The 22472-nt window shown below is 40.0% G+C and overlaps 1 protein-coding gene across 4 annotated transcripts in view; it reads left to right on the forward strand.

Moving 5' to 3' along the window:
- The window catches only part of LPIN1 (lipin 1), a 75559-nt gene that overhangs the window by 29823 nt on the left and 23264 nt on the right, over positions 1-22472 (forward strand). The window contains exons 1-10 of one of the 4 annotated variants that reach the window (XM_084284828.1): positions 820-877; positions 1500-1571; positions 9071-9271; positions 10604-10699; positions 11929-12263; positions 12642-12761; positions 13898-14005; positions 18642-18771; positions 19556-19865; positions 21291-21384. In XM_084284828.1, coding sequence (XP_084140954.1) covers positions 9080-9271; positions 10604-10699; positions 11929-12263; positions 12642-12761; positions 13898-14005; positions 18642-18771; positions 19556-19865; positions 21291-21384 — 1385 coding nt within the window. In that variant the 5' untranslated portion in view covers positions 820-877; positions 1500-1571; positions 9071-9079. Of the gene's footprint in view, positions 1-818; positions 878-1499; positions 1572-9070; positions 9272-10603; positions 10700-11928; positions 12264-12641; positions 12762-13897; positions 14006-18641; positions 18772-19555; positions 19866-21290; positions 21385-22472 lie in introns of those variants that run through there. The other 3 variants (XM_084284829.1, XM_084284826.1, XM_084284827.1) reach the window with 3 other exon arrangements.

Consider the following 22472-nt stretch of genomic DNA (forward strand, 5'->3'; position numbering starts at 1 on the left):
TTTTTTCTTTTGCGTGTGCATGTTTTCTGTCCTCTTTTTTTCTGTTTCCTGCTCATTTGCTTTGCACTTCACACCACCCACCTCTGCTTGCTGACTTGAAAAGTATGGACCTATCTCTATCAGATAATTTTTATAATGGCCATCCACATCACAATTTCATTGCATAAGAAACCCCGTGCAAAAGGATGTTACAATAGGGTTTTAATGGAAGGGAACCAGCATCTGAAAAACTTATTTTCATTACAATTATGCACCATGATACTGAAAGAAGTGCCTCCGGCATTTGAATTTGTGAGCCCTGACTGTAATCCTTGCCTTTCCAGGACCTGCTCAGCATCTGGGCAGAACAAACCCCCCTTTCCACTCCCAGCTTTTCCCCAAGAGCAAACCTCAAGATGGGGGTGAAAAAAAAAAGTGTGTGTGTGTGTGTATTATTTCCCTGCTTATTGTTTACAAACGTGAAGGGATGGTTTAAGTAAACACTACCACTGCTGTCCCCACAAAAAGGGCCAGCTCTCCACACCCAGCCCCCGTTCTGGCAGCGGTCTCACCGACCTCGCCTGACAGACTCCAGGCACTTTACTCCCAGGCCCTACAGGGACACGGAGGGTAGGCCCAGCAAACCCAGGCGCTCCCCCGTTAACTCTGCTCCCTGCAGTTGACCCAGGGCCTTGCCTTCCTCCTCAGCCACCCCACGACCCCGGGGAGCCCCAGCGGCCGTGCCCGGCAGAAGGCGGGTCCCTCCCGGGCAGGGTCAGCCCCGTCCCGGGGCTCCCTTCACGCCCGCCCCGGTCCCTCCTCCGGGGCGGCCCCGGCGCTGTGGCTGCGGCGGGCGGAGCGGCCCCAGGCAGCCTGGGCCGAGGAGGAGGAGGAGGAGGTGGGTGCCGGGGCTGTGCGGTGGGGAGGAAGGGATGGATGGGGAGAGCTGGACCCGCAGCTGCCTCCCCGGTGCGGGCTGGGCAGCCGCTTTGTGCCTTGGTGCTTTGTGGAGGGGGCGACGGTGCTAGGAGGGAAGGAGGCAGGCAGCCCTGGGGAGGCTCTGGGGATTGCAGAAGGGGCAGAACCGTGCGGGGTTTTTGTTATCGCCGTCAGGAAGAGGAATTGTGCAGAGGCCTGTGCCGATAAGGGGAGCCCAGCGCTGATGCTGCAGGGTAACCAGCAAATGATTTCTCCTTTCGCGTGTAAAGTCATCAGGCTCGACAGGCCCATTAACCTCGTATTCGTTTCGGTCTGGAACGGGTCTTGGTGTGCTTTGTTCGTTTTCTCGGTGGTTTTAACTGTGTCAGTGCTGTCTTAGGGAAAAAACATTGACAGATGTTACGTGGCTAAGGTTTTGCTGCCATCAGTGTATCCAGTTAGAAGGCAGACGGATATGCTCCTGTTAGAGTAAAATGACCCTAATTCCATCAAAAAAACTGGAGAAAAGGTGGGAGACAGCGGATTCAGCAATGTTATGATTTTAGGCACCAAGCCATGAAAATATCTTCTCCTTGTTTTAGATACCTTCTGCTTTTCTGATAGCTCCATTTCAGAGTACAGACCACCTGATAACATCTACTTAAGGGAGTTGGGTAAGTTTCAGTCTTTGGCCCTTTTCCATACCAATGGATGTGCAGGTGTACACGTTTGTTTATCTGTGAACACACAGACTCGAAAGTATTTGAAACATACTAAGAGCTCACTTTAAGCTGTGAAAACACTTGTATGGTTCAAATAATGGATTTACTTCCCAATCCCACTGGAAGAAATGACACTGAGTCACATGAGGTATCAGCATGGAGCAGAGCTATTGCTGTGCTTCCACTCTGATTTATATTCCTCCTCTGACATCAGAACAATACAGTAGAGCAGCACAAGATGTGACTACAATATATTCACTCGTTACTTCAAAAGTTCTTGGTTTCAAGGATCAGTTTGTACTTTCAATTTGTTGTGAAGTTTGATCCTATTAGTGCAGTACCAAGTGGGTGTCAGTGCATTTTGTATGGTTTTAGTGGTGTTAGTTTTCAGTGCCTACACCAGGGAAAGACTGGGACAGTTGTGGGGTTGGTGGGTGACCACAGTCATAGTCTTAAGTCATAGACTTAAACTGGTTATGAAGTAGTTCTCTTGGATGTAGCCACCCTGACTGTGGGACGAGAGGCCAGTCCTCTCTCTGTTTTCATGTGGGATTTCATTACAGGCAGGTTTTGAGTCTTTAGCTTTAGCTTCAGCTGCTCTCAAGAGAATATTCTACCATTTATGGGAACTTTATCAAGTATTGGACCAAATAATGTTTCAGTTATTGTAGTGAAGGCAGTGGTGGAATTTTCAGCAATACCAGAACCGAGTCACCTGAAAGTCAAAGTCTGTTTCTGGGTGCGAGCCTGGGTGAGAGAGCAGGTTCTGGGAGAGACAAGCAGCTTGGAAGAGGTTTGACATTTGATCCATTTGACTCAGTGGCCATTACAAGAACTCGCATTTTTTGGCACTGTCCATGGCTAACTTGGAATGGGAGTCAAATAGTTCCTAATAGAATTAAGCCCAGAATAATCCCAAGCCTAAAGTACTTCTGCTGGCAGGAAGCAAAATGCTCTTACTCTGGTGTTGAGCCAGCTACATGCTGCTTTCTGTTTGGGGATGAGCAAGTGAATTGCACCTGTCCCTGGTTGATGAGAAGTATTGTCAAATCACCTGCAGGAATGTGGTCAGGCTCAGACCGATGTGACTGTGATGAAGTATGGACAAAAAATGCACATAATCAGATTTGTGCTAGAGTCTGCTGTCCTATGGACAAAACAACCAGTACCACACTAGGCCCAGCAGAGTGCTCTGGAGTTCTCCCCCCACAGCTCATCTATATCAGGAATGTGGCTGCTTTTGGCTCCTTTAGAGCTTGTGTGTCCAGGTTCCCTTTCCCAGGACAAAAATGTGCAAGGAGAATGTTTGGCTCTGTCTTACTTGGATGAGCTTGGTGTGCTGCCACATGATATAGCCACACTGATAGACCCCGCTTGAAACCGATGGGGGTTAACCATCCTCTAGATCTTAGCCTTAGTGATTTTGACAAGATGATGAATCCTGTAGCAAAGGAGGGACCTAAACTGAGGCTTGCTTAAGTCCTGCACAGTGCCTTCACTGTTTCTGTAGAGAAGGTAAATCCAGGCTCTGGTTTTGGTCTGAGAGACAGGTGCAACTTTTGGGTTCTGCCAGGGAATTCATTCAAAAAAGTGGGATTGAGATTCATGGCAGTGAACATGTGTTGGATTGATGTTGGGTGTAGAAGGTAGTAGAGAAAAAATGCTTTCAAAAGTTATTAATGATTTTCCGTTTCCAACCAGACATGTTAAAAATTTAAAAAGTTTTACTGTGATAGTCACACAGTGTTGGTGATTTCACAAGATGCTGGCCATTCACTAATGAACAGAAATAACTCTTTTAAAAAAATAGAGTGTTGGATTTTGTGACCTTTTGTAGTTAAGAAGTCATTGTTACTGTGCTTTCTATATAGACATGAAGGGTTTATCTTAATTTTGAAAAAAAAAAAAAAATCCCCGTAGGGAATCTTCATCTAAAATATTTCCTTCTCTTTCTTATGTTTTTATCATAAATCTTTTTCGAATGTAAGCTCTGATAAGGTTTGTCACAGTAAAGAATACAGCGGTAGAAGAATTCCATTAACTGCTGTAGAGGGAGTTGGTGTTCAATACTGCAAACAGGCTGAGTTGCTTTGGAGTCAAGGAAAGAAATGTTTAGTGCATGATAAAACAGTAGCAGTAAGCACTTACCTAGGAGTCTCTTAAATGTTGCCAGTTACTTTGCGAGTGTAATAATTCACCAAAAGGGGCCAAAGTCTGATCCCCAAGTGCAGTCCAGTCTCTCTCAAGCTTTCCATCTTCAAAACAGAAACCAAGGGCAGACCAGGGGACCAGATGGACCAGGCTTGTAAAGCTGTCATCGTTCCGGCGTCAGAGGCAGAGCTGCAGTGATTTGTTTTAACTGAACACTGGCTTGTTAGTTTTGGCTCCCTTTTACCATTTTGCAAGTTGTAAGGAAAAGTTCTCAGCAAAAGTCAATTTGTTTTGTACCTCAGTTGTGGACCACGGTCTCATTATGACCCAATGTATTAAAAGCATAACCAAAAGATATGTCCGTATCTGGTGTTTTTCCTTGAGTTTTGTAACATAAAACCCATTTGGTTTGTGTTGCGTTTACCATAGCTGCAAATGTTCCTCTCATGTCCTGCAAAACCAGTGCACAGTCTGGACTGCAGAGCCCTGGCAAAAGGGTTGGAAGGGACCTAAACGTTACCTCCATGCTAATGATTGAAACAGTGCCAAAGGCTGTTCTTGGCGGCTGGACCAGCGAGCACACACTGTTCACATCTATTCTAGAAAGCTCTCTTAACCTTTAAAAGAAGGCGACTCTCAGCTGGTCTTGGGAGTGGTCTCCAGTGCACCTTAACTACTGCTACTGCCGATGGACTAACTGCTAGGCCTGTGTGCCTGAGAACTGCTGTTGTTCCAAAAATGTACCAAAAGCAGGTTTTGTAGTTTAAATCGATTCACTGTTGATCACTTGGTAATGGTTGTATCTGTCGTGTGATGCGGTTTGGACATGGGCACAGTGACAATCTCTGTCCCAAAGATGAGGGTTGCCTCTTCCTGAACCAGTCCCAGCAGAGGTTTGTCTGTCTTGCTTTCAAAATTTTCTGTACTGGAGTTTTCACATGCTCCAGGGGAAGTGTGTTTGAGTTTTTAGTTACCCTTTTGGCATGCTACCTAAATCATGTTTCTTCAAAAGCTGTCTGGCTTTGGAGCATGTTGAATAGCACCCGTATCCCAAAATAATTCAGATGTCTTTTGGAGATCCATTATTCATTGTGTTGTGGCACCTGAGGAAACACTGGCTCTTGCAAAAGGTATCTTTGATTCCAATAACTGTCAGCATCTTATGGTATAAAATAAAACAAAGAAAGTTGAAATGGTATGGGGAAGAGCTGGGCTGGAAAAAAATAGGCCAGGAAGGGTATAATTTCCAGCTTTTCCAGTGGAATTATGGCAGTCTGGGGTACCTGTACAGAAGAAGCAGATGATCTAGATGGTGGTACATTTGAACTAAATGTGGCATCCAGTAGAGCTGGGACTTGAAGAATTAACTTTGTTAGGTCAGTCTTTGCTAAGTTAATAAATTTGTAAAGTAATAAGTTACACCTAGCTATTTATCTTTTGCTTATTTTTCCTCAAGATGATCAAATCTGAAAAATGACTGCTGTCTTTAACATTCAAAAGGGTTGGAAATTTCCTGAGCCTCCTGGCAGGGGATGGTAGTTAATTTGACATAAAAAATTATACTAGAAAGTACTTCTAATTTCATAATAGATGCATAATGTGGGGCTGTGGAGAGTCTCCTGGCAAAGACCAAGAGACTCTGGGCATTTGATAATTGTGACAGAACTGTACAGACTGCTCTCTCTTGCTGTACGCTTAGATCAGAAAGATTCTGAATTTTCCCAACACAGGAAAATATTTTACGCTTTGTCCACTAACTTGCCTCGATGGTACGAGAACCAAGTTTTGCTAAGTTCAGTCTTATTAAGAAGCAGGCAGTGGGGGTTAAAGCCATGACGTAAACCCGTGTTTACTGCTGGAGATGCTGCTGCCTGGTTAGTAAGTGAAAGACTTCTTGGAGCAGCCAGAGTGAAATGCTGCTCTAAAACCACACACAGTCTCGCCAGGGTTTGAGGAATGCTGGTTTCCTGGAGTACTGACATAGTATGGGCTGACTTTAGGTTCCAGAGGATAAACTTGAAAACTACAGACTCCAAACAATCCCAGCTTTGGTTAGCTTGTGTAAAAGTTAGGCCAAAGGGCCTCACAGTACCTCCCTCACAGTCCCGCTTCTGACCTATCCCCCATTAAAAATCCAGCATCTTTTGTTCCCTACACTGGAAATATAAAACAATTTCTGTGTGTTTTCCTCAGGAAACAGGATTTATGTGATTTAACTGCCAGTCTGTTTTAATCCTGTGGTGATTTTATTGCACAGGCCAGGTTGGGCCTGACAGGAGTGTCCGCCACCGGCTGGCCCTTTGGACGTGGCACTTTTTAAGGACTTCCCCTGTGAGGAGGCAGGCAGTGCTGTGCCAGCAGGCCTGAGAGGGTAGTGTCGAACTTTGAATTCACAGGTATAAAAATAATCTCTGTGTCCTGAGACAGGGCAGGCACTGTGGCTAAGATTTGTAATGAGCAAGAATAGTTGCAGAAGTTTCTGCTTAAGAGATCAGGAGACCTGCTGGCGTGACTTGTTGGGATGAAGCGTGAGCCTTTTTTTTTTATTTATTATTATTTTATGTCTATAACCCTCCTGAAAAGTGGGGTGTATGTGCTGTCCCAGCAGGTCCTTCCCCACCAGGGAAAAGGAAGTTGTGGCCATGCTGCACCTAGAAATTTTGTTGTGTGTGCAGACCAAGCATTAACTGGCCTGTCCTACACCATGTAATTTTAAGTCTAAATGTAGCCATCTTTAAGTTTAATGTTATCCCAGTAAGAAATCTGTTTCTTATTGTGCTTTAGGTTAGAAAAAATGCCCTATAGAAACTGAAGTATTTTTCCAAAGCAAAGGTGATTTAAAAAATTTGCTTACATCTGGTACTCTGGAGGCTCTTTTCTGAACTTAGGTCTGCGCGTGTGGTACCTGCTTTTTAAAGAGCTGAGATGAGGGCTACCACAATAATTAGGGGGCTGGAGCTCCTGATTTATACAGAGAGGCAGGGAGAGCTAGTTTTGCTTGTCTTCAGGGTACTCGGCTACCTGTTGGGAGGTACTGAGAAACCAGAGCCAGCATCTTCTTCGAGGTGCACAGATACAGGACAAGAGGCAATAGACACAAGTTGCAACTTGGGAAATTCTGATATTAGGGAGAAAATTGTCTCTGTGAGGACAATCAGACATGGGAACAAGTGCCTGGAGAGGATATGAAATGTCCACCCTGAAGACACTGAGAACCCGATGAGGCCAAAGTCCTGGGCAAGCTGGTGTATGCTGACCCTCCTTTGAGCACCCTTTTGGAGCAGGTGACCTCCACAAGTCCCTTCCGACCTGTTGTTCTGTGAGTCTGTGACACAGCATAGGGTGTGTCATGGTTAAGGTTCTCTGGGAAACAGCTCACTGCTGGATTTGCATTCAGGAAAGTATGTTACTAACATATGAATTGTAGGAGCCCAGCAGTGCTGCTGCTAGTTGAACGCTGGAGACCTGAATATGACGACTCCTCCTGCCATGAAGTTTTCCCATGCTGACTTTTCAGTAGGTGGCACTTTCTAGATGCCTGAGGATGGGCCGTGAGGAAACGCTTCACCAAGCAGAATTTAGGGATCTATCTTTCAGCAGTTAGCAGCTTGTGTAGTGCTAAATACTTTGAAAAAGTCAGTTCAGTTTCCAAAGTTAGTGCCTAGTTTTAATCTTAATCTTTTTGAGATTCCATTTCCCAACTGTCAAATGGGGAGAGCATCATCACTTTCAGCAGCAGTGTAGTGATGACTACCTAAAACCCAAAGGAACATAAATAATTCTCCTATCAGAACATGGTTTGTGTCCTAGTGCTTATGTATTGCCATAGAAACACAGAAGAAAACAAAGCTTTGGTTCAACTCATGTGGAGGGGCTGGTGGAAAAAGAAGAAAACAAAACAGGTGATCATTAATTAGAACAGTTATACATGAAAGGACCAGCCTTAATTATCCAAATTCCTAACTTTTCAATTTTTAATGGTAGTACCTTCATTGTATTATTTTTGTTTGTTTGTTTCTAAATATAAATCCCTGTTAAAATTTGGAGCTATTTTCACAGCATTTCACACTTGCATCTTTTTGTTGTTTCTGAGGGAACAGAGCTGAAAGAGAGTCTGTGTTGCTGCAGATGCTGCTGCTTAACCCATGCCGTGAGCTCAGTGCAGGGACTGTCTCAGGCTCTGAGCTCAGCTCTGTTCTCATGCCCATCAGCAGGAGTTTTACCATTGCCTGCCCTGCGAGTGTCTCTTTTTTTTTTTTTTTTTTTTTTTTTGATTTCCAGGTGATGTACAGCTCAGCAGAGAACTTGGATGTGAAGCATATGCGTTATACTGAGTGCATAAGGACTTCCCTGAAAGCAGTAGCTCGTAATCCGCAAGAGGTGTTAGAAGAATAAGGGAGATAATAGACATTAAAAGTCCCCAGTGTTCTGGAGGGTACCTGCTCAAACTCATTCATATTCTGAGACACTTTTTGAATTTTTGAGTGCCTAAGTATGTGCCCTGTCTCGTGTAGGGGACTGTGTGTATTAATGGAGCATAAACAGGATGTGCATTAACAGAGCAGAAGCGGGAAACTATGCTAAACAAATCCATGAGCAGGGGAAATAAAGCCAGCCAGCCAATCATTTCATCCATCAGCATATGCCTAATTTTTAATAAACCTGTTGATACCAAAAAGCTGTTTTAAAAGAATGATAAAGTTGCATTAGACGGCACTCTAATGTTTGGCAGTTCTGGAGTGAAGGTTGCCTGTCAAACCTTAACATGTATCCATTTTGTGTCTGACTTATGATAATCTTTTAACAGGAGAAATCCTGTAAAATGGGAGAATAGTCTTTGCCTTTAATGTAGTGGAAAATTAGAAACCATTCACTTGCCCTGCCCTTAAAAGCCTGTAGAAATACGCAAGAAAAGCATATCCATCTGAGAGCACAATAATTGATAGGAGGAGATGTTATTTTGGAAGTAATGCTTTTCTCTTCAGAGATAATTAGAAACTTTTATGAGTTGCAGAGTCTAGAAGTCTGACAGCGGTTTTGAATGCAACTAATTTTATGAACTTTTGAAACCTGTATAATTCTCTGAGTTAAAAGGTCCCTTTTTACCTTTGCCTTTCAATAGCTCTCTACGCATGTCAGCTGAAAATAAATCAGGTGGGAAATCCTGATTTATGTGCAGTTATTACTTTGTGAAACAAAATAAAATCTCATTGCTGGGATCTGAAATATCTTGGTCTCAAGTGTCTCTAAAATATAAAGCAGGAAACAAAACCTTGTTTGTTTTATCTTTTGTTTTTCAGGTCCAAACCATGAATTACGTCGGACAGTTAGCAGGGCAAGTGTTTGTAACTGTGAAGGAGCTCTATAAGGGACTAAACCCAGCCACATTGTCGGGATGTATAGATATAATCGTTGTACGTCAGCCGGATGGAAATCTTCAGTGTTCCCCTTTCCATGTACGCTTTGGGAAAATGGGAGTTCTACGTTCTAGGGAGAAAGTGGTAAGAAAATTCACACCATTGATATGTTCTGTCTGTGTGTTGACTAGAATGGCACGAAAGTTACTGAACATTTTGTGTAAGTCCAGGTTTTCTTCAGACAGTCTTTACAATACGCTCAAATCGAGGCAAGCTTTGATTAAAATGCTTGTTGCATTTCAAAGTGTAATTTATAAGACGTCATAGACAATGTAAGACATAATAGACAAAAAACATTTGTAATAATAATAATATATAAAAAAAGGCATTTATAGTATTTATTTTCAGCAGAGCAAAATTTTGATTGTGCTAATTTGGGCATGTACCCAATTTCATTATTGACTAGGTATTAAGACCCCTTTGTTTTACATGTGTATTGATAGTTACAAAAAGGGAATTGATATTGAAGTAATACTTTCAGATAACAGAATGTTAAAGTCAGTTGAAGCTAGAAAAAGCTGTGAGGACTTTAGATAAATATAATCAAGCTGAATGACCTGGCAACATGATATCAGATGAGAAGTTGCCAGTGACTAAAGCATGGCAGATTATTTTAGGAAATATTGTGTAACTACATATAGTCCGAGTTCTAATGGTAGCTATAATTGTTCAGCAGAAAGATTCAAATGTCACCATGCACGTTGTTCAATTTTTACATGAATCAGAAAGGAATACAAATATTTAGGATGGATAAAAATTAAAATTGTTACTATGGCAAGAATATCCTGTGTCCTGAAATATAACAATAATGTAGGGTTGTCCAAGTGCCCCCCAGAATACTGTGAAAATGGATTTTGTGGCAAAAATGGTTATAGGCAAAGAGAGAGATCCTCCTGGGAAGAAATGGAAATGGCTGGGGCTGTACAGCATTGAGGTAAACATGTGGAAAAAAAAATCAATATGTGAATTGTGTAGAGAATATAAATCAGTTTTTATTTGTGCTTCTCATAGTGTCTGTCTAATGAATTTGAAAGGCAGGATATTAAGAATTTCCAAGTGGAAGTACTTTTTGAACGATGCAAAATTAGGCTATGAATTAAAAAGGAGAAAAGATTTATGTGATGAATGAAAAATAAAGAATTACATTTAAAAAGATTCAGGACTTTATGTAATGGATATATACCTTCCTGAGTAGAGGAGCAAGACACTGGTGAGCTCAACAAATTAGGACAACATACTGACAATTGATGGCCTTGTTAAGGGGTGGGGAGTGAAACAGGAGTTTGTGTTTATTACAAGGTTTCCTATGCTTCTCTGAGAAGCATTTGTCCTGTGACAATAGTAGGATAGCCGAACAGAAACTGTATACCAGAAATAACTTTATTTTTAGTTAAACAAAATGTTATTTTCTTCCAGGTTGACATAGAAATTAATGGAGAGGCTGTAGATTTACACATGAAACTAGGAGACAATGGAGAGGCCTTTTTTGTTCAGGAGATGGATAATGATAAGGTAAGAGTCAAAATTTTAGTTTGTTAATATTCAATGCTTACTTATCAAGATCAGTTTTAATTTTAGGAATTTTGTTGAAGAACGTATCTTTATCCATTCTATAATTTTGGAAGTTTCTGGACATTTTTCTGCTATGGAAATTCAATACTATGCAGCTTTTATAGATAAATACATGTATATATATATTTATTTATTTTTTAAATTGCTGAGGTTGGAACAATCTGAAGTAAGTAGTCACATAACTAAAAATATCAGAGTTTATATGCATGTCAGTGTATGAACAGAATAACTTGTACACAGTTCATACGATCCAAACATATGAGCAACAAAGGATGATATTCCCATGGACCTGTTTTTGCAGAAATATTTGCTTTGAATGCATATACTCAGCAGATTGCCAGTACAAAGTGCACATGCCTTTTAAACTTCTGTGCACAGAGTAATTCTAGTAATTCTGGTATTCACCAAAGATGTGGTCTTATAACTACTATTCATGTGGAATTATATTTAAAGGAGAATGCTACTGTTAAGCTATGTGATTGTAAGTTACTAGTCTTTGTAAGTTATGGTCATGCTAGTTTTGAGTAGTTCACATGTAATGTAATCTAACATAGAAAAAGCCCCTTAAAGGTGGGATGAATGTTCAAATTTTTCTACTGAGTACGCTACGAGTTTCAGGTGGGATTTCTGCCCATGGGGTGTTTTCATCTTTATATCTTTATAAAGTCTTCTATGTGCTAACAGTTACTTGGTGACTGAAAATGGCTAGAAATGCTTCCATTTGTGTCTAGAGTTGTGTACATATGAGAACATATGTACATATGTGTGCATATGAGACTGTTCATGTGACCTAGTTATAAACTGTTGACCTACCTTGACTGGTATCTTTGAGTTGCGAAGGAAAATTGGATTTTACAAACTGTTCATGTTAAAAAGTAGGATTTTGTTTCTGCTCTGCATCTGGCATCAGGTGAATAGAGACTCATGCCATTAACTGGCTAATATTAGATCCTCTTTGTTAAGAGTATTGTTCCTGGCTTGTTTAGGGAGATGCATCTATGGAACAGTTGCCATGTGCTACAGGATCATGCTGAGCATCCAGATGCTAAATCTTAGTTACTTTTCTGAAGAGTAAATGTCTTTCAGTAATTGTGCATAGAATTTAAAACTAGATTTATGTCTAGCAGAGGAACTAATACGTTACATGCTTTGGATTTTTGCTTTCTCAGGAGGTAATTCCTTACCATCTCTCTACATCCCCTATTATATCTGAGGGAACTGCTTTAATGGAAGCTCAGCTGAAGAGGAACTCCATTGACAGGATAAGAAACCCGGACAACAGTGCATCCTCACAAGTATCGCCCCAAGCTCATGGATCCCAGACTGGTACAGAAACATCTCCAGTTTGTAGCTCTGTGAAAAAAAGGAGGAAAAAGAGGAGGAAATCTACTCATAAAATAGACAGCTTAAAAAGAGAAGACAATGGAGACACGTCAGAAGATGAAGACATGTTTCCTATAGAGATTAGCTCTGAGGAAGAAAAGGAACCATTGGACAATTCAAGGTATTAGAGCAGAATTGAGATATATAATAGAAACGTAATGTTAGGTTTATGTTCCATTCTGTACCTTCTGACAGTAATTTCTGTATATGTCAGTACACATGGCTGATGAACATGTTTTTCTAAGAAAAAGCTTTAGGCTAGAAAGCCATCAGGAATGTCACTAACAAAAATAATGAAAATAACACTGAAAACAAAAACAATGTTCAATTACGCTGTGCACTAGAAGGTGTGAATCAGATAACATTTATCTCTTTATCTCCTTTTAGTTCACGTTAGACTAATTCTTCTCTGCACTATTTTTTTCCCCTGTTATCTGGAGTATGTATCAGTTGGGTAATCAAGTATGTTTTTAAATGTCATGTCTTTCCCTGTACCTAGGATCCCTGTTCCGGATGTGTTTGTTGATGAAGTATCTGACATAACGGCTCCTGTAGTTTCTACATATTCTCAGTCTTCATCTTATCCTCATTCAGATGGAGAATGGTCTCCTCTTCAAAGGTAATTTTTGTGATAGTGCAGTTCTAGATTACTGTCCTCTTTCCATTAATTTCTTTTATGCTACTGCTGTATGAAGTCTTACAAAAAATTGTTGCCAACCATGGTCCCTGTCAGCTGCTAGATGAAATCAGTGTACAATAACTTCATATTAACTCTGTCGTTGATTCAACAAATGCATACATACAAGTGCTGGCCCAGATATTGTAAACAATATTTATATCTGTTGATTACACTGCTTGCATGTAAATACTTTAGAGAGGATGATCATTTTATGAATGCTGAATCTTTGCCTGAAGCACGTACCTTTTAAGGACTTCAGTGAGTGCAGACATAAATATTCAGTACTTTGTGTATACTCCTTGCAAAATCAGAGCTGATGTATAAAAATACTGCTTTTTAGTGACCATGAATATGAGCTTCTTGGGTCCATTTTTAAAGCTAATCTAATGAATTGCAATGGTAGATAGAAAATATTTATTATGTGAAAGAACACATACAGTAACTTGCTTGCTTTTTCCTGTATGTGTGTTTGTGTGCATGTGTATACCTTTGGGTTGGAAGGGACCGTAAAGATGATCTAATGTCAAAGCAGATCAGTTTGGATCTCCTTTCTTGTGTCTATGGAACACTGTGAAAAATGGATAGTTCTTAACTTGATTTCAGTTACATTGCATTATAGTCTAAATAAAGTGTGTCTGTGTATGTGGCTGTGCACACATGCCCTCCATCTTCATGGAGACTGTTGGAGTGGGGAGGTATTTATAAGACTTTATTGTTAATCTTATCTTAATACACTGCCTCTGTGGGTGAGGAATGGAAGAAATGAGAGCAAGCAGATGATTTCAGAGCAACGGCTTAATTTAGGTGTTTTGAATTGCATTCTAGAAGAAGCTTTCTCTGTAAAGCTTAATGAGATTAGCTTTGTTAGTCTGATGATAACATGTATCAATACCCTGCCCCTTCTGTGGCTCTTTGAACTGTATGTTCTCTTTGTTTTTGAATTGCGATATTCTGGATTTTGAAAACTCTAGATTCACGCATTCATGTAGCTAATACACAAAGAGCTTGTGTTAATTAGCACTTGTGAATAATGACACCCTGTTTTTTTTTTCCTACCAACATGTTGTGCTGTCCAGTAAGCCTATAGATTGTGCAGGGCAATCCTCTCTTCTCACTGTTCCAGCAGATGGAGGCCTATCTAACTCTTGTCCTCATCAATCTTCTCACTTTTCTCCTCCAGACAGGTAGAACAGTTGTTCTCCCTCTTTTCTGTGCTGCTCTTTAATCCTTTGAACACATTAATACACTCTTGACACATTAATTGCACATGGACTTTGCTGAACTTATAACTGCACTTATTGCTAACCCAGACACTTTTAGAAAAAGTGACATTGAAAACTATGTCCTCTGCTTACTTCTTTGTGGGCACTGATGGGAGGTAAGTTGCCTTGATGAATCATACGATGAAAGAGGGTGGCTAATGTAAAATCAGGACAAAGCAAACCAGGGTTAAAACTGTAGTTGATTAAGATGATATCAAAAAAAAAAAAAAAAAAAAAGGGAAGAACATAGAGTGAAAACTTGCATTCCTCTGAAGATTGATATTTACATGTGTCTTTTTGCAGTTAATGTATATTTTAATGTCATTTTTATCTCATGGTTTTCCTGAGAAGTTTGGTTTTGCATAGGATGTTAAAGTAAAAGCTGAACAAAGGCCTCAGAGATTAAGGGAAAAATAAGGAGAGCAAACCTTGTCATGGGAGGAGCCAAGAACCAAAACAGAACCTCTTTTCTCTTGTTACCTGTTTTGGGGAGGGGAAGGATTGCAGTAGGAGAATATTTTAGGGAGGAAAGATGGCGCAACAGGTAGGGCATCTTGCTTAAAGTTAAGGAGATCCACAGTTAAGCCCTCACTGTAGTGTAGGCTTCCTTTGGCTGTGGACTCTCTCTTACAGAGCTGAAAGTGGGTATGGACATTTTTAATAATCTCTTAAATTCAAGGTCTCTCAAGGTTCTGCAGCCAGGCCCTTTCTCTCCATTAAGTCAGTGTAGACATTACAGCAAGTAAGTTAAACTGTCTAAAGTATATATCTGAATATGACCTCTACAGTTCTCCTTTAGTGCTCAGGAAGTTTTGAGTAATAAATTGAGCTAAGTTGCTCATTACTTATCTCAATGTTTATGCCATACTAGGTGCTGTATCAAAACTGATAATCTTGAGGGTTTCCCAGTTCGTAGATCTGCTCTCTTTAGGCTGACCATGTAGCAGCACCAAGCTGAGGTGAGACCCTGGGGTAATCAAGAATGTTCTCCTCAGTGTTTATAGTGGGATGGTAGGGCAGGCGCACAAGTGCAGGCCTGGAGCAGTGACATCTCCTGTATGGCTCTGTGAACTTTGCTTGGGAGTCCTGCAGTGTAGACACACAGCAAAAGTGCTGTAGGAACTTGTCTGTGTCTGCAACTGTTTTCCTCTGTGAAGTAAGAAACCCTGCTATGGCCACCCCAAATGAAGTTCAGAGGCTCTCAGCTACTGTTGTGATATGTACATGAGGTAAACCTTTCCTTCTGACAACTTTCCCAGTTTATTTGACTTTAGTCAAGGCAGGATTCTTCTTCAGGTCACACTGAGCTGAGGTTGCTCTTCTTTCTCATGTAGCGTTGACAGGGCTGGTGGCTATAGTTTGATGTGCAGTATCTATAGCAATCTGTGGAAGGTGAGAGAATTTCAGCTGGGCCAGTGCCTAACATAATGACAGAAGAATTGCATGAAAGTCAAGGCGTAGTTCAGCCTGCGATACAAATGTCTCAGTGATGTAAGAAATAAAACCCCTTCTGACTCTTTGATCCAGTGAAGTATAGGTTGCTATCACTGGATTACAAATCCTGCACCAACTTGGTATTCAGCTTTATTGACACCTAGTGCAAGTGTCACATTAATCCCAGATTTAATTTGAACTAATGGAGCAACGAAAATTGAAGGGATGTGATTGTGAGCTTTATTAGTCTTCAGTGTGATTTTACTTTGGTGGCAATAGTATGAGGGAAATAGCAGCTAAAATAGTCCCTGAGCAGATAAAGGAGACATCTGGCATCACATATGGAAGCAGAACTATACAAACAGGAAGTAAACAAGCAAGACTGTAGTAGGCATAATTGCCATCTGCATGTATAAACTGTTGCTGTTCCAGAAGGGTATTAGGTGGAGAGAGTAGCTATTGAGTGTTAAACAACAATATGGCATGTGAAAGAAAAGCAAAGGTATTTATTTCTCTGTAATGGTAGAACAGCTCACAGTGGGAGGCCACCAACCCCATGCTAATGGGTGGCATACAAAATTCCAGCTTGTCTTCCAGAAGATACAAAGAATGCTTTAGTATCCTTTTATACAAGCAGGAATATAATTTACCCCGTTTGCCTAGTGGATGCATGTTTGCAGTCTGATTTAATGTTGGACCTTTTAAATTAAGATGCTGTTACAGTGATAATTATGGTCTACCCTGAGGTTGCATTAGTATTTGTACAGTAAGCTCCAAGGAGGAATCAGCTGAAAACAATTCTGAAGATCCAATGTGCTGCTACTCCTCAAATCTTGTATTTTATTGTAGAAGAGTATTTATAGAATGTGAATTGTGTTTGAGTTGAAAGTTCAGCAGATAGCATGTACTCTGGTGTATACGCTGTTTTGGGAGAGTGGGTGATGTTGTGGGGTTAGATGTTCACCCCATTCCTGATTTACCATGGTTATACTTGAGCTGTATCTTCTTGGACTCGATGACCTTGAGGTCTCTTCCAACCTAGAAATTCTGTGATTCTGTGAACAGATAACCTAGACTGGTGCCTGGATCATGGGGCAACCTTTTGCAGCAGGAGCCTTCTCAGAGCAGAGCTGTATCTGTGTTAATGTACACTATTTCTGGCACTTACGTGTGTGTGGCTGGGAACACATATCATGGTTCTTATTGCTGCGTAACACCAGCTTCTTCCCCACTTAGTTCTGTGTACAAGGAAATTTGTATTTTCAGAGAAAGCTCTGGAAAAGGCAGAGTTCCTCCCTGCCCCACTCTGTGGTCTGTGTTCTCACTGCTAACTACAGAGTTTCTAGCCCAGGCTGAAGTAGTGCCTCTATTCTCTCATGTTATCTGGGTGGGTAAGTGAACTTGGGATGAATATACCCCACAGCCTAAACTGGAGAAGTAAACAGTAGGCATTTTGAAGGTTAAAATGTATGTAGTGCACAGGTTAATTTGTGTGGTGATAACACTTCCCAAAAGTTAGATTTTGGGGGCTTAAAGTTGCCGTAGAAGCATTTTTGCTGGCTGAGACTTTTTGAATTTCCCAGGTTCCTGTATTCGAAACTTTCAGTGGGCCCTAGATGCGTGGAAGGAATTGCAAATCCTACAGATTTGTCAGTGGGATATGTAAAAGGTATTAATCTCAATAGGCATATCTTGAATCCTAAGAACTAGAAAAGCCTTTTACAGCTTATTGCATCAATTCTTTTGTCTGTCAAATGGTAGGTTATATCATAAGGACTAATAAATATTTGAAATTCTTGAGCACCGCTGTGGAAGATTCTTTTTGGTCCTGTTACAAACGTAACAGTTTAGTTAGATAAATTACTTATTTGTAGCTGAAGAGTTTTTGTGTTTGCCCATATTCAAGGAATACGTTACTGCAACAAAGCTAAAAACCAGTAATAATGTAAATAATTAGTTGCTAACATTCAGAGATGTGAAATTCACAGGTTTCTAAAAGCTGCTTTATGTTAGTGTAAAGTAATTATTTTCCTACGACGAATGAATGCCTGAGCAAGCTCTACAAAACTGCCTTATGTTAAAAGAACAAAACTGGTTGGGCTATTCAGTTTATCTAAAAGAAGGTATAAATCAAACGTGAAGAATTTAGACTAAACGTAGAAAGCCTTTGTGAAGGTAGCTCAGCTTTGGACCTTTGATCCAGAAATGCTGTGGATTGTTTTTTTCCTTGTAGTTTATAAATCAAGATTGTATTAGTATACCAAAGTCTGGCTCACACAGCCACAAATGTTTGGCTCAAACAAAAATAACGGTCTTTCTTCAGGAGTTTCTAGGAGAAATTCTAGGACTTGCATTACGCAGAAAGGCAGAATAAATAATTAGGATTTTTCATTTTGCCCTTGAAACTAGTGAATCATTATTTATTAACGGCTAACTTGACATCACGTTATTGACTTCATCACATTAAAAATGTGCTACAAACTGATAATTTACTAATAAATGATTAAATACTTTATATTCCAGTAGGCAGCAAAACAAACAGTTAAATATTTTTGCACTGGGAAGGCTCACATTCTTTGTGCACTGCTCTTGCTGGTTTCCCTAAAAACATGTGTATGAAGATAGAACTGAACAAGTCAGTAAAAGGAAGTAATCAACTGGATTCCTTAGACTAATTTATTATTTAGTCAGGGTAAAGTGGCTTGTTGATGTGAATGAATCATTTCTGCACTTCATTATAACAATACTAACATCTTTTCATCTGCTGCTGCTGGTGCCATCCCCATTTCGCATTCTTTTCTTCCGCACAGAAAAAAAAAAAAATCCTCATGAAATGTTCACATCCAGTGCCTCTCTTTCTGCTTCTCAAAGCTTTTCTGTGATGGCATTTACTAAAAAATGACAGATGAGACCTCTGAGTGCCAGTCTAAGAAGATCCTGAACTGTTTGAAATGTTTTTCCATGCTTTCACACTGTCATATGGCTGATAATAAATACAAAATACTCAATGCTTTGGGCTGGTGGATGTCAGTTTGGAAAGTGGTTAGTGCATTGTGGTTATTTTTGTTTTTGCAGTATTTTTGTAATAAGCATTATTTATTTTTGTTTGTTTGTTTTTCTTCAGCCCATCAGGATCACGCCCTTCTACTCCTAAAAGTGATTCAGAATTAGTCAGTAAACCCATGGACAGGAGCGGACTGAAGAATAATCCACACATGCACTGGGCCTGGGGAGAGTTACCCCAAGCTACAAAGGTATCCAGTGTAATTGTTTTACTTCCTGATGGTATCTATTGTGCTTTAATAGGGCTTATTTTATTGCAGACTCCCGAAGAGGGAATGGATCCCGTTTGTACATGAAATTGTAATATTTTATGTAAGAAAATTGCATTTTGCTCCTTAGGAGATACAGAGAAATGCTGTGTGCTATTTCACAGCACAGATGATGTATGGTAGAAAACGGAGACGTACCTAAGACCCAGTCTTGTAAAACTTAGAAACTTAAATAACGTATAAAATAGAACCCAGCACCCTTTGGTAAATCACTGAAATTCATAAAGGGCCTTAGATGGAAATGAGGTGCTTGGTGTTAGCAGTTTGATTCACAAAAAATAACATTGGCTGCTTGAATGTGTGAGTCCAGCAGCACCTGTGCTTCTGTATCTCCACATGCCCAGATGTGCAACTCCCTTGGCTGAGCCAAGGCTTGGTGCCTTTCTCCAGCCTGAGGCCTTTTGGCTTTTCTGAGGGCCCTGCTAGCTGGCAGGATCTGTAGCATGCCAGCAGCATTGCCTTCCATGCTGCACAGAAGCCATGTGCAACTTCAGGTCAGGTGTGGCTGGCTCCTTACCATAGCTGTTGAGCCAGAGTGTTCATACAGGAAAGGGGAGGTTAAGGGCTTACACCTGCCTCACGGAGAGAGGAGTGAAGATCATCTCGAGAATGCGATATCCTTGAATTGAACAGAACAGGTAAAACTCTGGCTGTTGCATTTTTTAAGAGCTTTTCTTTATAGCAGTCTGTTTATTTTCCCTCACAGACCAGTTCCCTGATCAAAGCTAAGGAACCCAGCATGGTAGATGTAAATCCTTCTGAAAGCACTCACTTTCGAGTCATCCAGAGTGCTCCTGTGGAGGAGTTTAACACCGTGTCTCCTCTACCTGCCCTTGGACAAGCAGATGCAGCAACTGCAGATGAAACTGAGCCCTTGCCAGCTGAGGCAAATAAGCCAGAGACAGAGTCTGCAGGAGCAGCTGTAGCACCGTTGCCTGCCAATGAAGAAATAAAACAAGCTGCAGCTTGCTCAGCCCAAGCAGTTGACAAGACAGATTCCCCTACCAGAAAGAAAGGTAAAACTGTTGATTCTGCACTTTTATGTGTATGATTTTTGTCTTTAGATTTCATGGTGATAAAGCACCCCATTGTCATATCAATTAATCTGTGCCTTTAGGGCACTTTGAGATCTGGAAAGGAATAAACTTTAAAAGAACCATCAAAACCTAGCAGTGCAGCAGGCAGCTCACAGGAATGAAGTAGTAAGACACAAGTTCTCCTTCACTGGGGATTTTTCCATATTTGATGAATTCAGAGATCTCATTTTGGTAGAAGCCTGTTCTACATCTGCTGAATTACTTGCTTTGACCATTTTTGGAGTTGTTCTGCATGACGAATAGTTGTTGAACCTCTCTATTCGTGTACAAACTAGTAATATATATTTTGCGTGAACAACAGGTTTGCTGTAAATTAAGGTAGTTTTGTTTTACATAATCCATTTCAGGAGTTATGTTTAGTTGGTACACATCTTGTTTTGAATTTGCGAGATAAAATTCTGTCTGCTTTTCTGCTTCCAAATTCTTGGTATCTATAACCATGTTTTTTTTTTTATTCCAAATGTTAAAATCTTCACATGAAATTTACTTACAAATGTTGTTTTAGAGCTCTAATTATTCTATAATTATGAAAGCTCTATAAAAGCCTGATTTGTGCAGATGTTTTTTTTATCAGTAAGTATACACGTTTTTAGCCACTTCCCCGTGCTTTTCAGTGTCTCTGAAAACAACAAAAAAATCTGATTGCTTTTGTGATGTTTCATGTTGGAAATCGTGACAGCAAGAAGCTGGGGTTTTTAGAATGAATTCCAAATAAAATTTGGCCTTATACTAGTTATCTGTCTAGACTTAGCAGCAACAGCAGGATAGAGGTGGCACTGCATGTTGGTACTAGTGTAAGACAAAATCTGGGTTCAGGTCTATGCTGTCTTGTCTTCTGCAGTGGTGCATGTGTGCAACACATCAGTTGTATGTTTGAAAGAGTGAATTGTCTCCACCAGCATGCCAGGTATAGTCTGGTAGTGACTGTAGTGATAGTCTGTTGTGTTGTTTCTGTTTTGCAGGGTGATTGAAGATTAATTATGTGGAGATTAAATGCTTTGATTGATAGGCCTGTGGAAATACTTATGAAAGTTCCTCTTTCTGTTTTCCTGTAGTGACCACTGACTTCTAATTCCCAGTGGTTTTGTCTGGAACAGTGGGGCTGCAGCATGTCTCAAATAATGTCCTATGCTGTCACGTTTGTGTGTTTGAAGTGTGAATAGTGTATGCAAGCAACTTGGTTTGAAACTTTTGGCAGTACCACTCAATGCAACTGTAGTTCACAAAGTGTTACAACCTGTCTTCTTTTTCAGTCCTAAAATGAATAGCTAAATTGCAATAACAATTCTGTCTTGTTACTCAGAAAATATTTGTTAATAGGCTTATTTATGCCATCCCTTACAGACAAACGAAGCCGGCATCTTGGTGCTGATGGTGTCTATTTAGATGACCTCACTGACATGGATCCCGAAATTGCTGCACTTTATTTCCCCAAAAAGTATAAGTCCTTTGTTTATATTTCTACTATTTAAATAGCTCTTTTCCTTTCAAATTTAAACTGTTCATGTGAACTGGATGAGATCTCCTTTTTAAAGTACAAAGTTTTGTTTTCCTTCTGTTTTCACCTCAGCTTGGAGTATTAGACCTTCCGGATAGCTTGGCATTAGGGCCTAAAAAGTGTGCTTAAAATTGATTTTCCATTTTGGTCAACTAAGCATCATATATTGATTGTGGATTGTTATGTAACGTACACTGATGTTTGTGAGTGTTACTCACATGCCCTGGGAGAGCAGTTGGCTGTGGGATATATATATCCCCATGTCCTTGCTTATTACTGTGAAGAACACAGCTTACTGCTAACAGCATAAAATTATTGCTCTTACATTGTTCTACTGTGGGTGATTGCCCATAAATATGAATGTTGTGCATCATTCAAAAATGAGTTCCTGACAGATTTATGTATGAAAATATTTTATACCAAACATACAACTTCCAATTTGTTTCAATCTTTATCAGAATCTCTTTTAAAATTTCTAGTCTTCTTTCCACATCACTCTAGTCATTTGACTAAAGTCATTGAGCAACAATTAAGGCAGCTTGCATATTTTATTTTTCTTTCTTGCTTAAACTCAGCTGTTGTAATATTAGCATTTCAATAAAACAGAGGAAGATTAGTAATATAGAGGAAAAGGCTGGATTGCAAATTCCTTTCTCAAATGCATTCATATAAATCTGGAATGGAAAGCAGAACTTGAAGAGCCTGCACTTTGTAATAATGATCTCATCTATACACAGATCTTAAGTGGATATAATTATGTGCTATTTCTTAAATTTTTAAAGATCTTAATAGCTTATATGTAAATTATTTTATTTATATACACATTTGACATAAATATGCAAACATATACATCCTTCATTTTGGAGTTAGATATCAGTTTATATAATTGATACAAATTCAAGAATAAGCTATATTTATTCTTCTTCCAATGTGAGAACAGTCCTACTAGTATAAACTCTGCTTATAGTAGTATTATTTTGTCTAATAAGCTTTTACAGTTTATTGTCTTATTCTTCCTCTCTCATGTA

Source organism: Netta rufina (assembly GCF_964035555.1).
Source record: "Netta rufina genome assembly, chromosome: 3".
NCBI lineage: Eukaryota > Metazoa > Chordata > Aves > Anseriformes > Anatidae > Netta > Netta rufina.